This window comes from Tamandua tetradactyla, chromosome 5 (assembly GCF_023851605.1).
Source record: "Tamandua tetradactyla isolate mTamTet1 chromosome 5, mTamTet1.pri, whole genome shotgun sequence".
Taxonomy (NCBI): domain Eukaryota; kingdom Metazoa; phylum Chordata; class Mammalia; order Pilosa; family Myrmecophagidae; genus Tamandua; species Tamandua tetradactyla.
This window is the reverse complement of record NC_135331.1, coordinates 189,449,704-189,467,002: the sequence shown is the minus strand read 5'-3', so window position 1 is coordinate 189,467,002 and position 17,299 is coordinate 189,449,704. Positions and strand designations below refer to the sequence as shown.

At 45.5% G+C, this 17,299-nt stretch overlaps 1 protein-coding gene across 9 annotated transcripts in view; it reads left to right on the top strand.

Moving 5' to 3' along the window:
* PTPRK (protein tyrosine phosphatase receptor type K) overlaps window positions 1-9,329 on the top strand; it is a 587,191-nt gene extending 577,862 nt beyond the window's left edge. For all 9 annotated transcript variants that reach the window (XM_077162868.1, XM_077162867.1, XM_077162866.1 and 6 more), the window contains 5 exons: window positions 1,146-1,277; window positions 1,419-1,544; window positions 4,339-4,502; window positions 5,199-5,334; window positions 9,092-9,329. In XM_077162868.1, the coding sequence (XP_077018983.1) occupies window positions 1,146-1,277; window positions 1,419-1,544; window positions 4,339-4,502; window positions 5,199-5,334; window positions 9,092-9,145 (612 nt within the window). In that variant the 3' untranslated portion in view covers window positions 9,146-9,329. The remainder of the gene's footprint in view (window positions 1-1,145; window positions 1,278-1,418; window positions 1,545-4,338; window positions 4,503-5,198; window positions 5,335-9,091) is intronic.
* The last annotated feature ends 7,970 nt before the right edge of the window (window positions 9,330-17,299 follow it).

The window sequence follows — 17,299 nt, the reverse complement described above, 5'->3', positions numbered from 1 at the left end:
CTGCTAGTGTAACTTTGTAAGGTCTTGGAAGCATTAGAAGCAACCAGGTGAATTAACCGTCTCCTTACATGTATTTGCAATCCCCCATGAAGTGGATGCCGTGGTTAGCAGCTGCCAAACAGTGGTAGGACTGAGAAAATCCAAAATCAGATTCTACACTGATGCCAAGACACTTGAGGGACTTACAGTCTGGTATGATGCAAATTAGTGAGGAGAACCCTGATAGTTTTTATCAGCATTAAGGAGATGTATACCAGACACTGCCTAGTTATTTTTTTACAAACATTAGTTTACACAATTACATAGAAGTATGCATTTCTATTTTAACGTAGATCATCAATCTCAGAGTGACAGATGAGAAGAGCCTTCAGTGCCTTTCCTGTGAGAAGAGATACTGCATTGGGCCCCCTTCAAGGAGCGCTAGTGAACAAGGAGCCACGCTGACCTCCTGGGTGGGGCTGGGACGAGCATAGGTTACTGTTTGGCACTTGAGAATCTTAAATGATTAAACTGTCATTTTGACATTGATGTACCTGGAAGATGCCCAGGAGACTCTGGAAAGTGGGTTTCCTACAGGACATGTGGGATATGCTGATAATATTTCATATATGTAAAAGCAGGCGAGTTTGAGATGCATGTGGCTTTTCTTACCTGGAGTGAAGGAGAGCAAACAGTTATATCCACATCACAGTTGACAGATAGATGGTGATGATGGGTGATCGACAGACAGCTGGATACAGAGGAAGCAAGACCCACGGCAGGAAATGTACTTACTTTGCTTTCAGCCTCTCAGAGACTGATTGTCTTTGGAAAACAGCATCAGCCCAGCAAATACTCATAGAGAACTTTAGCTTTTTCTTTGTTCTTTGTCCTGTATTTGTTTCTTTCAACAAAGTAAAATTCTTGTCTTTAGACTTTCAGCTAAGGCCACTTGAATTCTTAACATCAAGTTGATGCATTGCTGGTTCCGGCCCATTTCAGTGATCCAAACCCGTTATCCCCTGGCTCACCCAGGAATCTGGTTCATTCTCAGGGTAGAGCCGTTGCGTCTTGCTGACGCTGCACCTGCATGTATTGGATCTGTTTGTGTAGCCGGTCCTGTGTTTTACATCCTTCTTTTCTCCACCCGCCGTGTTTCTCCACAGAGCTACAGGCAGCCCGCCGCGTTCATCGTCACACAGTGCCCCCTGCCCAGCACCGTGAAGGACTTCTGGAGACTGGTGTATGATTACGGCTGCACCTCCATCGTGATGCTGAATGAGGTCGACCTGTCCCAGGTCAGTGCCCATGGGGTGCATCTACGCGCTTGTACCCCAGTTACGTAGTAGGGAAGTGTCAACATCTGCGTTCTGCTACCCTAATTGGAAAAAAAAATAATGCCTCTTTTCTTTTTTCCTTTCAAAACACTCGTCGTCTAGGGCTGTCCTCAGTACTGGCCTGAAGAAGGGCTGCTGCGGTACGGCCCCATCCAGGTGGAGTGTATGTCTTGTTCGATGGATTGTGATGTGATCAGTCGGATCTTTAGGATATGCAACCTGACAAGAGTAAGTCGTCTTTTAATGATTCCAACTGAGCTGATCCACAGCAGAAATTAGGATCAAAGCTGTGATGGTGAATTCCATTCAGACAGTGGGAGAAGAGAAGGAAGGAGCACCACAGAGTCCATCCCAAAGCATTGAGAAGCAGAGCATGCATTCTAAAATCAGGACAGGAGAACTGCTGCAGGCTAGGTTTTCCAGGGAGTTGCTAGAATAACATGTTTCTTTCTGGAAATCAGGTTCAGTTACACTGGCTCGGTCGACTTTGATTGCCTGGGCCTGGTCCCTGGGTTGGTGTTGAACGTGCCTCAGGAATGATGACAGGTTTCATTAGTGTGGATATACAGCCCAGAAAAGGCTAGCATTTGAAAAATAATGATACAGTAATGATAACAGAGAAGCTGCACCTGAGAAAGAAAGGATGTGTTGGATCAGGGAAGCCCTGGCAGAAGGGTCCATCTCTCTCTTCCAAGTCCTGCGCATAAAGAGACACCCAGGCATGAAGGGAAAGCTGCATCACCGCCATCATTTATTCCCCTCCCACCTACAGTTTCATTTTTCTACATGTCCAACCTCTGGGTCTCCCAGACCTGGATGTAGCACCTGGGCTCAGCCACTGGCCTCTCCTTGGGAATGAAACATTGTCCGTAGTAGTCTTTCTTTCACTGACTCTTCATGTATTTTTTACTAAATGACAAATTAAGTTTGGGGGTCTTTCCTTTCAAAACAATTGTGCACTGATAAAAACTAATAAAATTATGTAACCACAGAGCAAGCAGATTTAGAAAGAAAGCATTAGTTATTTCCATGGGATTTTGTTCTTTTTTAAGAGAAAGATTGCTCTGTACTTAAAATACTCGCTCTGTGTATGCAAATTATTTTAAGTATGTGATTAGGATTGTTTGTCATGTTCCAGTGTTTTTCATAGCAAAATGACTACATGTGTGTTTGGTTCATAAGTCTATAAATAAATAGCTCTAAGCAGAAATAAGATCATAGCCAATTCCATTGTTCATTCAAGTGGAAGAAAGAGGAAAACTTCAGTCGTGTCATAATAGTCATGCGTATCTTAGACGTGAAATTAAGTAGAATCTTGTTATGTTTGAACATCTGTTACCTTTTGGTTCTAGAATTATTTTAGCTGAGAAGCCATAGCTGTTGAGCTAAGAAAGTAAGACCATCTGTTGAACTAATGGAGTTTACAGGGGAAAAAATACTAAGAACTGAAATCTGTATCACATTTTTTGTCAGCATTTTGTTTATTTATTTTGTTTTATTTCTTCTTATTTGGTGTTTTGGTCCCTGTTAATTCATAATTTTTATTTCTGTTCCCAATATCATCATTTAATACCATTCAAATGCCAAATATTTAGTATATACCAACAACAAATTGGATCTTTTACTAGATAAGTCTTACCAAAGATGCATGAGCCCTTGTCAAGTGGACTTCAGTTCTGATGTCTTTTGATATATGGCTTATTTCCTTACTACATATTCTCTATTACATCTTTTATTTTATTTCTATAGTTTTGATTCATTCTTCCACCGATACTACCCTTTGGAAAATATTATGCTAGTTTCTAGTGATATAGAGTTAAAAAAAAAAAGCAGGGGAGGGGGAGGGGAATGTTTCCTTGTCCTTAAGGAACAAGGAAGAAAATGTTTTTCCAGGGAAGAAAAACATTAAACAATTGGTAGTATTATCATGAAGCAACACATTAGACAATTAGTAGTATTATCATTTACTTTCAAAAATGGTAACATTTACAAAGAGAACTTTAGGATACAGAATGCTTACTTGGGTGCTCTGACTTTGTGAGGCGATCAGGGAAGATTTCTTTGAGGAAGTGAGATTTTAACCAAAATCTAGAGAAGTAGTGGGAATTACTTGGGAGCAGGATTATCAGTCATCCCGGTTGGCCTGCAACTGCAAGATCTCCCAGGACACACGATTTTCAGTACTAAAACCAGAAAAGTCCCAGGCAAACCAGAACACGTTGGTAACCTTTTTAGGATTGAGAAGGACAAGTAAGAAGGATGTACTCAAGGCAAAGAGAATAGGATATGCAGAGTCCCCAAGGCAGAAAAGATGATGATTTGATCAGTGGATTAAACTTGAACTGGAGTATGTGTTAAAATGAGGAAAGGGTGGGGAAGGTGCCAAGCCAGATCATGTAAGGATTTTTAAGCCATTATAGGGATTTGGATATTATGCTAAGATCATTTGGAGACCGTTAAAGCAGGGGAATTACAAGATCATATTTGCATTTCAAAATACTCATGATGGCTGCAGTAAGAACGGATTGGAAGGAGAAGGAAATGGATTTGGACATTGTTCAGGATGTATAATTCTGGAAATTAATTATTGGATATGGGATGTGAGGGAAATATAAAGGATGATTCTCACATTTCCTGCTTGTGTGACTTAGCCTGTTGTGTTCGGGTGTATAAGGACTTCCACTGGCTGGACTCAATCCAGTGTAAATAGCATTTAGATCACAGTGTTGTTGATATGCAACTGTTAGTTTTTATTAAAAAGTCAGTCCCAGGGGCGGGCCGCGGTGGCTCAGCGGGCAAAGTGCTTGCCTGCTATGCCGGAGGACCTCGGTTCGATTCCCGGCCCCAGCCCATGTAACAAAAACGGAGAAACAGAATACAATAAAACAAGAAAATGTTTAAAGATGTTTCCCTTTCTTCCTTCCTTCCTTCCTTCTCTCTGTCTTTCCTTTAAAAAAAAAAAAAAAAAAAAAAAAAAAGTCAGTCCCAACTTGTTGGCGAGAGCTCCTTTTTCTCTCCACAGCCCCAGGAAGGTTACCTGATGGTGCAGCAGTTCCAGTACCTGGGCTGGGCGTCTCACCGAGAGGTGCCGGGCTCCAAGCGGTCGTTTCTGAAGCTGATCCTGCAGGTGGAGAAGTGGCAGGAGGAGTGCGAGGACGGGGAGGGTCGCACCGTCATCCACTGCCTGTGAGTGCCTCACCTGCCAGCCCCCTGTGAGTGCCTCACCTGCCGGCCCCCTGTGAGTGCCTCACCTGCCAGCCCCCTGTGAGTGCCTCACCTGCCGGCCCTGCTGTGAGTGCCTCACCTGCCAGCCCCCTGTGAGTGCCTCACCTGCCGGCCCTGCTGTGAGTGCCTCACCTGCCAGCCCCCTGTGAGTGCCTCACCTGCCGGCCCCCTGTGAGTGCCTCACCTGCCGGCCCCCTGTGAGTGCCTCACCTGCTGGCCCTGCTATGAGTGCCTTGCCTGCCGGCCCACAGCCAGCAGGGCTCACAGTTACTGTAGAAGGGGCTTCCTGTCACAGGCTTCTCTACTTTATCATGAACTTTGATTTTTATATTTTTTAAAATATAGGTTATGATAACCATTTTGAACACTAGGAACAACTTTCCTGGTTCACACAGATTGCCAGTATATCAGGCTCTCACGCTATCTCGGCTGCAGCATCCCAGGCCTCTGGCGTGTCCTAGGTGCATGCTGCTGAGCTCGCCTCATCCCAGGTGCCTCCCTCTTATGCTGCACACACACACATGCACACACACATGCACACGCACACACGCACCGGAATGAAGAGATGAGTGGGGGAAAAGCCAACACGATAGTGTCGTGTGCCCCGCGGCCCCCGGGAGCTGCCCCCGAAAGCATCCTCGCTTTCTTGGCCTGCAGGAACGGCGGCGGCCGCAGCGGCATGTTCTGCGCCGTGGGCATCGTGGTGGAGATGGTGAAGCGGCAGAACGTTGTGGACGTTTTCCACGCCGTGAAGACACTGAGGAACAGCAAGCCCAACATGGTGGAGGCTCCGGTGAGTCGGGGTCTCGTCCGCGGGGGTCTCCGCAGGGAGCTGGCGACGTGTCCCTGGTGGACCCGACGTGGGGCACGTGGTGGGGTCAGGGGTGTGGGGGCGGGGTCGCCCTCTCCCCACCCCAAGTCCAGGCCCCCTGCCTCCTGCTCGCCTTACAGGGGACGCGCCTCATCTGCCTGGGGAATTTATAGAATATTTTCTGTTACAGCCAAAAGTACTTGCTACAGTAGCCTCTGGTAAATGGTTGTATAGTGAGAATGAGTTCTGCTATCTAGTCTTTATTCCAGTTTATTTTTATTTCTTAGAACATAGTGGGTTCACTGGTAAACATTAGTCTGGGGATTTGCTGATAAAGATTGCATCAGTACTTTTAACACCCACTGTTTTTAGAGTCCAGCTGAAATTTATTTTAATTGTTATCCATATTCATTTTCTTAAAAGATTATAAATTGCTCGACTGCCTTTGTCGGCAGATTTCAGCTGCTGTAGAGCCCCGCTGTGCGATCTAAGTGCAGAGGCAGTTTGCCTCTGTGTCAGCAGAAGACAGTGGTTGGAAAAGGAAAATTAACAGCCCGTAATTAAAACTTAATCCTTTATTTGGGTTGATCTTTTATGTAGACCAGTAATTAAATTTAATCCTGTGTTTGGGTATTTGACCTTTTACGTAGACAAGGTTTCAGGGCATGGGGCATAGTAGGTTGCATCCGGTCATCGCTACAACACATTGGAAACCAGAATCCACCCGTGACTGGACTAGTCATCGTTTGACCATGGCTGGGGGCACCCGTGCGTGTAACCCATGTGGAGAAGGGCCTCTCCGAGGGGGTTCCGCAGCCAGGGCAGGAAGGTTGTGTGGAGCCCAGCACATGTGCGCAGCCCCTCGTGCGCTCCAGCCCCTGCATGCAGAGACCCTGGGGCTGGGGGACCGGGATGTGTCCTGCTAGAAGACCCCCTTCCGGGGCCCCTCCCTGGCAGGAAGGCCGCTCAGCAGCTGGCGCTGAAGTGGCGGCGGCCTGGGTGCTGGGCCCGCGGGCTGGCCGGGCACTGGGGACGGCACGCCGACCTGTCAGGTAGCCTCTGTGGTTAGCGGACAAAAAAAGGACGTGTGAGTATTTGTGCTGAAAATGGCTTTCTCTTCCATTATTTTGCGTGTATCATTGGGAATTTTGTTCACAGTGTCTTTTACTTTTTGGGGAGTGTGGGGGGTGCAGGGGCCTGGAGTTGAGCCTCGGACTCCCCCACGGCAGGCCGCAATTCCCCACTCTATGCATGCAGCCTTCATTAATTTTTTAGTAGAGTAAGTGCAGTTTTTTTTAGCATCCACAGAGTTGTTTACTTTCCCCCTTTCCCCCCGATATTGTAGGTTCATGGCAGGGAATGAACACTTTGCTTACTCTGCTGACGGGGCCTGCCGATGTAGCGCACGCCTCAAGTGGTTTGTCATGATCAGCAGGTTGGGGCAGAGAATTCCCCAACCTCATACTACTTCTAAAGCCCTTGGGACTCAAGACCACCCAGTTCATAGGACGCTGCTTGAGTTTTCCAGGGCTCATAAATTCAGGACACAGCTCCTGTGTGTTCACAAAAGGAGGGCTCACAGGCATGTGTCTGTGGGGACCCATGGACGGATGCTGTATGCAGAGTAAGACAGAAAGGAAAACTTCTCTAAACAAATTCTGCATCTAAAGAGGAAAGGATAACTCTGAGGTTTACACACGTGTGTGTGGTGGGCTCAGTTGTGGAGCAGCTGTGTCGTTACACACTCACAGAAAAGCGAACCTGAAAACCAAGGCAGCGTTGTTGCTTGCCCTACATTTACCAAGATGATCAGATAAGTACGCCGAGCAATCCAGTAAGCCTTTCAGGCTTTCTCACCGCTTCCTGCCCATGGATTGCTCACACAAGGGGTGCACTGCTTCCTGACACAGAGTCTGGAGAGCGAGGCTTGTACGGCTTCACTTTCACGCTTTATAGCAGACTTCCAGCCCTTCTCCAAACCCCTCCCCACGCACTTGGCTGAACAACACAGTGTTGATTTCAACCAGGGGGCCCGCTGTGGGGTGGAGGGAGGTGCATGGATTTGAGACATTCGGAGGGTAGAATTGTTCTCAGTCTTTCTTACCGGTTGAAATCTTGTGGATTTCAGTACATGTGTAATGGTTTTGCACTTAAGCTCTTTGCAGTTTTAAGATTTCTCACATAAACTCGGTCTCCATGTCTTAGATCAATACTTCCTAAAATCTGTGGGGCGGGTCCTGCTCTCTGACTTCACCTCTGTACCTCCAGACCTGACTCTGGTCTCCCACCTTTATCTAAAAAAAAAAAAAGATCCGTGTTTGAGCTCTGCCGTTCTTGACAATTCCAAAGAGTAACTATTCTCCTTTACGTTCATGTTGTATGTTTCCTGCTCAACTCCCCACCCTCAGATTTGTGTTTAATCAGGATTAATCATTAGTTCAGTGTGCGGTTGAGTTGAACCGACAATTTGGCAAGGAAATTTAGACTGTAAACAAAATTGCTGGAGACCAATTAAAAACACAGGCACTTTTCCTTTCTGTGGATGCACTGGCAGCAGGGGTAGGCTAATTTAAATCACACCGACTTGATAATTGGGTAGGATGGATACAGATTTCTTGGGGAAAGTTAGGGTTTTTTTCACCTTAGCTTAGTGGTGGAGACACCTGGAAGCTCTCTTTAGAAACCACCTGCTTTTTATGGTGTTCTCCAGCTCAACCTGGATTTTGTTGACTTTGTACTGAGATGGAGAGTTTTTAATTAATTGCATATCGTAAGTAATTTATGGTCAGTTTCTGAATTTTTCTGAATTCTGATAATGAGCAACAAAAAGATGGACGTGGAGGGAGAAGGCAGGTATAACAAAAAACTTCATTGCCAACCACGTTATCTTAATTACACGAAGTTAATAGAAATAAATTTTTAAGCATTAATAGAGTCAGGAATTTAAGAACCATTAACCATAATTAAAACATTTACCTGACTGTTCTGATAGACTAAAACTGTATCAGAAATTATGAACTTATAATTGAGGAATCCTAGTTTAAAATTGGTCTTCTTTTTTTTAATCCTAAAGTAATATATAGGGAAGAATATTTGCATATGTTCATTGTAGTATTATTTATAGTAGGGGCAGAAAAGCAATCTGACAGTCAAAACAATCCATATTTTAGAGTGGTATTCAAATTGTCTTAAAAGTAATGTTTAATAACATGGGAAAAGGTTTATAACAATGGTTAGCACAAGAAAGCAAAACATAAACTTTATTCTTAAATATACATATAATTATATTTAGTCTGAAATAATTATTTCAACCATGCATAGACTGAAGTAATATAAGGTAATACTTTTCTTTTACAGTAATTTCTTCTGATGATAGAATTATAGAAGTCCTTTTTCTGACTCTATTTTTCTGCACTGGGAAAAAGATCAGTGATTTTTCTATAATGATCAATTATTGTGATTATCATCATATAAAATTTCTTTTGATTTAAAAAATAATTTGAAAGGGAAAAATGGGCAAAGATAGCAGATCATTTTACATCAAACATCTTTTCCTTAAACAGGGATCATAAGACTCCTGTACAATATGTGTACAAAGATATTAAGTGTCTATAGAAAAAGATAATGTGATTCTTCAGTAGTCTAAACTGACTGTTAAGTGTTTATTTGGTGGCCCTTACTCACCGCCAGCCTTCTTTCTCATGCCTTTTCTCTGCGCCTGTGTGTTGACATCTTCCAGGAGCAGTACCGTTTCTGCTACGATGTAGCTTTGGAGTACCTGGAATCATCGTAGCCGAGTGAGACCTTCGAAAGTGGGTCCAGACAGAGTCTTGTCCGTCTGTGGCTCCAGCAGCTGTGGTACCTGGTACACCTGGCAGAAGGATTTTAAAGGGGGGTGGGGGCTTTTCCATTCAAGCGGTAAAAGTATTTTTCTTATAAAGTTGTGTATCTTAATAAAAAGGACTCAATTAGTTTCTCTTCCTGTATTAAAGCATCACTATTTCGTGCCACTTGATTTTAAAAGAAGCAGAATCAAAAGACCTGGTCAAACGAGAACTTATCAGTGTTTGTACAGTGAATATGCAGCCTTTTCTCTCCTGGTTTCAGTAGAGCAACCACCCTTGTTGCATGAATTAATACTTCCTACGTGGTATTTTTCTCCCTTTTTAAGATAAAAGACATTGACTCTTTAAAGGAAGGAAAAAGAAAAGCTGTGCAAATTCATAGTAAAGTTCATTTTTTATATGTTTCAAGTATAGCAGATCTCTATATAAATATATAAATATATATAATTGGCTTATTTTATTTTAATGTGCAATGATGGCTGGGTCATTAAAGTTCTTTTTAGATAATAACATAAGCCAAAGACTCAAGTGTAAATATGTCTATATGGAGAAAGCACATTATATTTATTGGTTACTTGCATTCCTTTTTGATGGCTAAAATACTACCACCACAAAGTCATTTTCTTTCCTGAAAAAAGCTTTTTCTTTAGCTAAAATCAATTGTAAACGATTTTTGTAGATTATTTTTTGTATGTTTTAGTGTAAGTAGAGGACAAGCTTTTTATCCATAAACCAGGAGGCGATGTACTTTATAGTGATTCTCTTGTGTACATGCTTGTGAATTAAATTTATGTAAAACACCTTGGCAATTGGGCCTTCTGATATAGGACCAAATTAAAACATTTTGCTGAAAATGTGTAGTTTTTTCAGTTTTATTAGGCAAACAGTGGTTTGGTGATCACAGATGAGGAACACACACGTTCACGGACCCTGCTGAGGCTTCAGCAACATTGAATGTTGCCTTCATGTGTTGTTTGCATCTTAAAGGAATTGATCTTTTCAAACTGTGGCCAAGCACTGGTCAGGAAATCAGGCTAGCAATGTTGACGCTTTCAGGGTCAAGTTTTAGCAAACTGTAAACGGTCAAGGTGATGAAATGTTTCTTTTGATGTTTACACGCACAGGCTTCGGGTTCTGCCCGTAGAAAGTGTGACTAAATCAATGCCAGATTCCTGTTTTGTGCATTGTCCTGAGATTCCCAAGTGATCCTTTCTAAGTGTGGCCGTGTTCACTTGTGCCATGTAGCTATAGCTCCACATCATCGGCTTGCAGTTTGTTATTGACTGAAGTGTTCAGCATCCTCCTTCTAGACTGCCAGTACATGACATGGTGCTTATAAAGATTTAATCAAAGTAAGAGTGAAATAAAGTTTTTTATAATTACAACAATTACCGTTTGCACGTTTTTTCCTGCTCTTAATTTTCAGGCTTTCACTCCCAAATAAATAGCTGTTTCTATGCTCATTGACACAGATTGACTAAAAAAAAATCTATTAAAAGTGAAACTAACGTCCAAGTACTAGTTTCTTTCATTTTTCTTTTCTTTAAATTGAATGCCATGAAGTCCAGGTGACTTTTATATAGTAGACATTTCCTTACAACAAAATCTGCAAAGAGTAATAATTACTCCTATTTTATAGATGATGAAATTAAAGCTAATGAGAAAGTAAATGATTTGTCAGCAGATTCAGATGTGCGTTTGACTTAGCAGCTCACTGTCTCCCACTAACACGGTGGTCCCCTTAGCATGACAGAGGGTTTGGCACTTGGTTCTTACTGTTCCTCATTAAGTGATTTTCTCATAATATATTGTCATTTTGGGGATCCTCAAACTCCCATTTGCTGTCTACATTATTAGAACATTTGTGACTTTCATTAGGAAAAAATTCAGACAAAGGGGCTTTCTCTTTTTCTAGGAAGACGAATTTCCTTTAAAACATGAAAGTAGTAAAATTCACAGAAATTCACCCAAACTCACCTAGGCTTTCTTTACCCAGTAGTGTTTATGCTGCCAGTGCCATGAAGGATTCTGCTTTGCTGCATAACTTTGACGTATTCTACTCACCTCACCTTTGATTTTGTTTCACACCTCACACCTCCACAAGTGCTACAAGTTCAGCTGTTCGTAAAGCTCAGAGGGAGGGGGCCTTCAAAGTCCCAGCAAAGACTCAGAAGGTCCCTTCTCTCCGACAAGAAATTGAAATGGTATGGTTGCTTTATTGGGGCCCCACAGAGGCCACTTCATCAGTAGTTGGGTGGGGGTGGAGGACCAGCACCTCTTTATCTTAATACCCATGGCAGTCATGCTTTATATCTCCGAGGAGCCTCCTGCCCTAGTCTTGTGCATAGTCCTGTCCCTTGGGGCAGAAGATGTCCTGACACGAGTTCTTAAAAGTTGGGCTTGCCTTTCAAGTAAGAACCTCTTCTTCCTAGATCAGTTATTCTTAATTACCAATCTTGAAGTTAAATTTTATAGAACCCTTTCCTTTATTTTATATGTCAGAAGATGTTGGGAGTATGTAAGCCAACCATAACCCCAGCAGCTGGGAATTCTACTAATTACTTTCGGAGTTTTAGCCAAGTACTCCGAAAGTAATTAGTAGGCCTCTAATCTGAGCTGTCTGGCTATTGGGGATTAAATCCTACCCCCCATAAAGACATGTTCGAGTCCTGACCCCCTCCCCCGTGGGTGTGAACCCATTTGTAAATAAGACCTTTGAAGATGTTACTAAGGCGTGGACTCATTTGTGAATAGGACCTTCAGAGGTCTTAGTTAGATGAGACAAAACTGAATCAGGGTGGGCTTTAATCTATAGAACTAGAGTCTTGATAAGCAACGGGAATCCGAACAACCAGAGAAAGCCACAGGAGATGAAAGAACCACGTGGCGGAGGATTGCGGAGTGCCACACTCCTGCGAGACGTCAGTGCCTGCCCATATCTTCATGTCGGACTCCTGGTCTCCCAGTCAGGCAGCTCGTTCCTGCTGCTGAGGCTAACCCGCCGGGTGCTATTTGTCATAGCAGCCCTGGAAAACTCTAGCTGTTTTCTAATATTTAGTCTGGAGAAATGAAAATCTTTTGATGAAGGTAGCCCTGTGTTGCAGTCAAATGATTTCTTGACATTGAGAGGTAAACAAAAGAAGACATTTCTGCCTGGACAAGGAGCAAGAGGATGCGTTTTCCTTGCACTGGTGTGCAGGTGTCCTCACACAGCAGGCCCCTCGCTGGTCATCTCTTGGGTTTCAGCAACTCCTGGAATAAGCTTGCAAGTCAGACATGAACAACTGCTCCTTCCTGAATCTGCTCTGTACACAGAAAATGGTGTCAAGAAGTAAAAAAGCTCCTGGCCTCTGAAAAACATACTAGACACCAAAAAATTAAAATTCAGGAAAGAGTCTGTTGGGTTTGGAAAATTGCCTTTGAGATGTGCTTAGATTTTATAGGAGTGGCATTGCACATTTATGCTTAATTTCTATATCCATCAGCAAAATAGCCAGAAATGAGTATCCTGTCCCAGATCCCAGTGTAATACGTAGACTACTGGTTACTCTATTTTTTAATTTCCATAAGCCAAAAACTCCAGATCCTTCCTAGATCATTTCAGTGTTTTAGCAAACAGCCCTGTTATTTAGGGGCAATATCTTATTTTATCCAACACTATCCTAAGTGAACGTGGATGGCAGCTGGCTGTGCATCCCTTAATAATTTCTATTTCTATATTATTATTTCATAAATTTTCCTCTGAGCATAGGGAGGCTTGGAGAGCTAGAGATGTTATCTGAATTTGTTCCCATCTGTCCTTGGTATAGTCAAGCAATCTGCCGAGTATTAGAGTATTATCTCTCTGAAACTAAAAGGAGAAGCTCTGTCTTGGGATCTACTCTAACCAAACTTTAAGTGGCTTCTAGAAAATGAATATTCAAAAAATCAATGGGAATGTAGTGGATATGTAACTCTACTGAGCTTGCAGCTTCCTCAACTGAACTGGAATGCTGGCCTGGAAACACAGGGGGGCGCTGCTCTTCCCCATCCCAGAGGACACCAGTGGGGGGATTCCCAAACCACTGAGGCAAGCCTAAGTCCCTAAAGGGCACCTGAAAGCTCTTTGGTGTTAAAATGTGCCCAGGGTGGGGCAGGGGGAGGGGTCTTTATGTCAGATGGCATCTCTCATGGTGTACTTGTTACCTGGATAAAATGATCTGTACACTGAAACAACCCAGAAGCTTGGGTTCCCAGTTATTCTGCTGTGGTAGGATTCGTTTTGACATAGTCTCCTTACTGCCTAAACGTCCTAGGTCGCTGCGTCATACAGCTGGGAGCGCTGTAGTCGCGCCACCTCCGCCCCAAACCCCCGTGCTCAGGTGCGGTCCGCGCGGGTGCTCGGGTGCGGTCCACGTGGGTGCTCGGGTGCGGTCTACGCGGGCGCTCGGGTGCGGTCCGCGCGGGTGCTCGGGTGCGGTCCACGTGGGTGCTCAGGTGCGGTCCGCGTGGGCGCTCGGGTGCGGTCTACACGGGCGCTCGGGTGCGGTCCACGTGGGTGCTCGGGTGCGGTCTACGCGGGCGCTCGGGTGCGGTCCGCGCGGGTGCTCGGGTGCGGTCCACGTGGGTGCTCAGGTGCGGTCCGCGTGGGCGCTCGGGTGCGGTCTACACGGGCGCTCGGGTGCGGTCCACGTGGTGCTCGGGTGCGGTCTACGCGGGTGCTCGGGTGCGGTCCGCGCGGGTGCTCGGGTGCGGTCCACGTGGGTGCTCGGGTGCGGTCCGCGCGGGTGCTCGGGTGCGGTCCACGTGGGTGCTCGGGTGCGGTCTACGCAGGTGCTCAGGTGCGGTCCGCGCGGGTCCTCGGGTGCGGTCTACGCGGGTGCTCAGGTGCGGTCCACGCGGGTGCTCAGGTGCGGTCCGCGCGGGTGCTCGGGTGCGGTCCACGTGGGTGCTCGGGTGCGGTCTACGCAGGTGCTCGGGTGCGGTCCGCATGGGTGCTCGGGTGCGGTCCGCGCGGGTCCTCGGGTGCGGTCTACGCGGGTGCTCAGGTGCGGTCCACGCGGGTGCTCAGGTGCGGTCCGTGCGGGCGCTCAGGTGCGGTCTACGCGGGTGCTCAGGTGCGGTCTACGCGGGCGCTCGGGTGCGGTCCGCGCGGGTGCTCGGGTGCGGTCCACGTGGGTGCTCAGGTGCGGTCTACGCAGGTGCTCAGGTGCGGTCCGCGCGGGTGCTCGGGTGCGGTCCACGTGGGTGCTCGGGTGCGGTCTACGCAGGTGCTCAGGTGCGGTCCACGTGGGTGCTCGGGTGCGGTCTACGCAGGTGCTCAGGTGCGGTCCGCATGGGTGCTCGGGTGCGGTCCGCGCGGGTCCTCGGGTGCGGTCTACGCGGGCGCTCAGGTGCGGTCCACGCGGGTGCTCAGGTGCGGTCCGCGCGGGCGCTCAGGTGCGGTCTACGCGGGTGCTCAGGTGCGGTCCGCGCGGGTGCTCGGGTGCGGTCTACGCGGGCGCTCAGGTGCGGACTACGCGGGCGTCAAGGATGGAGAACCAGAACATTCAGACTGAATCACCAGTGAGTCATTTCTGAAAGAGAAATTAGGTTTATAGACAGCTAAAGGCCATTCATCTAAACAATGCTGCGTGGCCCCCGAGATGAAACCAAACTGGGGAAGTGGAGGGAAGCCGGTCGTCACCCTGGCTGAGGGTCCCGAGAAAGTGGGGGGGGGGGGGTAAACTGAAGCAGGCACCAGGGCGGCGCTGTGTGAGGTGGGGGAGGGGGGCAGGCCAGGTGGGCCTTGTCTTGCAGAAGACACCTTGACTTCTGCATTTTAATCTAGAATGTTCTTCCTTTCTCCAAAAGTCTCTCTTTCTCCTGTTGGTTGTAAAACACACGTCCCTCGGGGTCCATCTTGCATCTTCCCACTTGTGTTTAAAATAGGTACTAGGAGTTCTGCCACCTTCAACATGACCACGAGAAAACAACAATAACGTGAGTCTGATGATAGGTGGCACGGACTGTTTGCCTTGAGGTCCAGAGGGTGCAATGGGAGGCGAGCTGCCCTTGGGCTGGAGGGCACAGTCCAGCTCCAGAGGTTGATGCTTAGCCCAGGGTGTTTTCTGCAAGGGGATGTGGAGCCAATGAACCTGCCATTTCTTAAGAAACATGAAAATCTAAAATTCTATGTGAATTTTACACTGGCAAACAACCACACTAAAAGCCAAACAACCAAAGCTGTGGCCCCCCAAAAAACAAGACCTGTGTGGCAGCTGAATCACATGGGGCCATATCAGGTTTCCAGCTTGTGACCTTTGCTGTAGAATAACAATTGTTTTAAATGTTTTTCACTTTTCAAAGATGTTTTAGAAGAAGCATGATTTTTAGTTGTCTGAAAATTGTCCGTCAATTTTTTTTCACCCTGATGGGTGCTGTTTTATTAATTTATTAGACTTGAGTGCTTAACTGCAGAATGGCACAGAGACGATATACGTTTTTGCTTCAGTATTTTCAAACATTGATAGTCTGATAATTTCAAGGTAAACAAGTTTCAAGACAGAATAGCCTTTTTAAAATATCTTTTTGCTAAATTATTTTTCTGTAAATCACAAAAGTAAAGAAAATCAACATGTTCAACAAACGAGGTCCTGTAGTTTGGTTTGGTTGGCCATTGTCTGGTCCAACAAAGGAACAAAGCCAATGCAAGTCCATCAAGTTTTCATACTTGTGTCTATTTGTCCTATCATTTCACATATTTTCCTGTTTTAAATGAAGTGCAAGTGATTATTGATTCCTAAGGTGAAAATAAAAAACAACCCAGCCAAATCAACATCTCTCTCTGCCCCCTCCTACTAAGACTAAATTCAGGGAACCTCATGCCAGAGTGAATTTCACATATTTCACCGGGTAAGCAGCCCAAAATGATGACTAGAAAATAATTCTCATGGGAATAGTCAAATTGAGAACTCAGCAGGGAGCGCTGGTTCCGTGGGCCGGGCTGGGGGTCGAGGGGACTGGGGTGCCGGCAGTGCCTGGCAGAGGAGCCCCAGGAGCCCAGGCCGTGGCAGCCTCGTGGCTGGCTGGCTGTTTCAGCCCCAGGACAGACCGGACTGTCCCATAAATCTAATCACCCGAAGCCTAGTCAGCAAAAAGAAGTGGATTTCTTTTCACTTCCATGTGTATACTTTTCAACATCAAGTTTTTTGTTGCCTGTGATCAAATATACTTTGATCAAATTGAGGGAAAAATAGTCACTTTCGCATAAGAAATCACAAGACTGATTTCTGCAGGAAATGGTAGAATCTTAGAGGGACATTAGAGAGTACCAACTCTGGTGTGCTTACGGTTAAGAGATTAAAATTTAGGTAAGTCCTATGTCTATTGGTAAACAGCCAGATGGTAAATATTTTTGGCTTTGCAGGCGATTTTCTCTGTTGCCCCTACTCAACTCTACCAGTGAGGCGAGAAACCATTATAGACTATTTGTAAGTGAATGAACGTGCTGTGTTATAATAAACTGTATTTACAAAACCAGGCGATTGGCTATAGTTTTTTGATCCCTGGCCCACGTGATGGCAGAACTCCTGGACTGGCATCTTTGACTCCAAGACCTATGTTTCTGTTGGTTCCTTTTCAGATCCCAGACAACTCAAGTCTACTTATCCTACCATTCGAAGCCCTCGTTATTCTCTAACTGATCCTAAAGAAAAGGGATGAATTCCTGCTAACCCTTCTTCCAGACCCATCAGACCTTGAATTTTGACTACTGCATCCCCAGACCTTTTTTCATTGACCACAGAGATTTTCCTCGAGCCAAGAAAGAAAGGCATGCAGCATTAGTTAGCATATGACTATTGCTCATAATACAAAATGCATTCCCACTGAATTAAATTCAGGCATTCTGGAAAGATACAAATGTGCCCTGGAGAGAGCACTGACCTGCCTGATTGCCTACTGGTTCAACAGTAGAGACAGAATCTCAGGGAATATGATTTCATGGCATTCCACCAGAAATTTACAAATTTTGAGACAAAAGTCATGATTGCTGTTGAAATCAGAAGTGGCTTCAGGTTCCAAAACCATAAACGTGTTTCTTTCACCTATGCCTGTTTTGTCTGTAGCATGGCACAATTGTT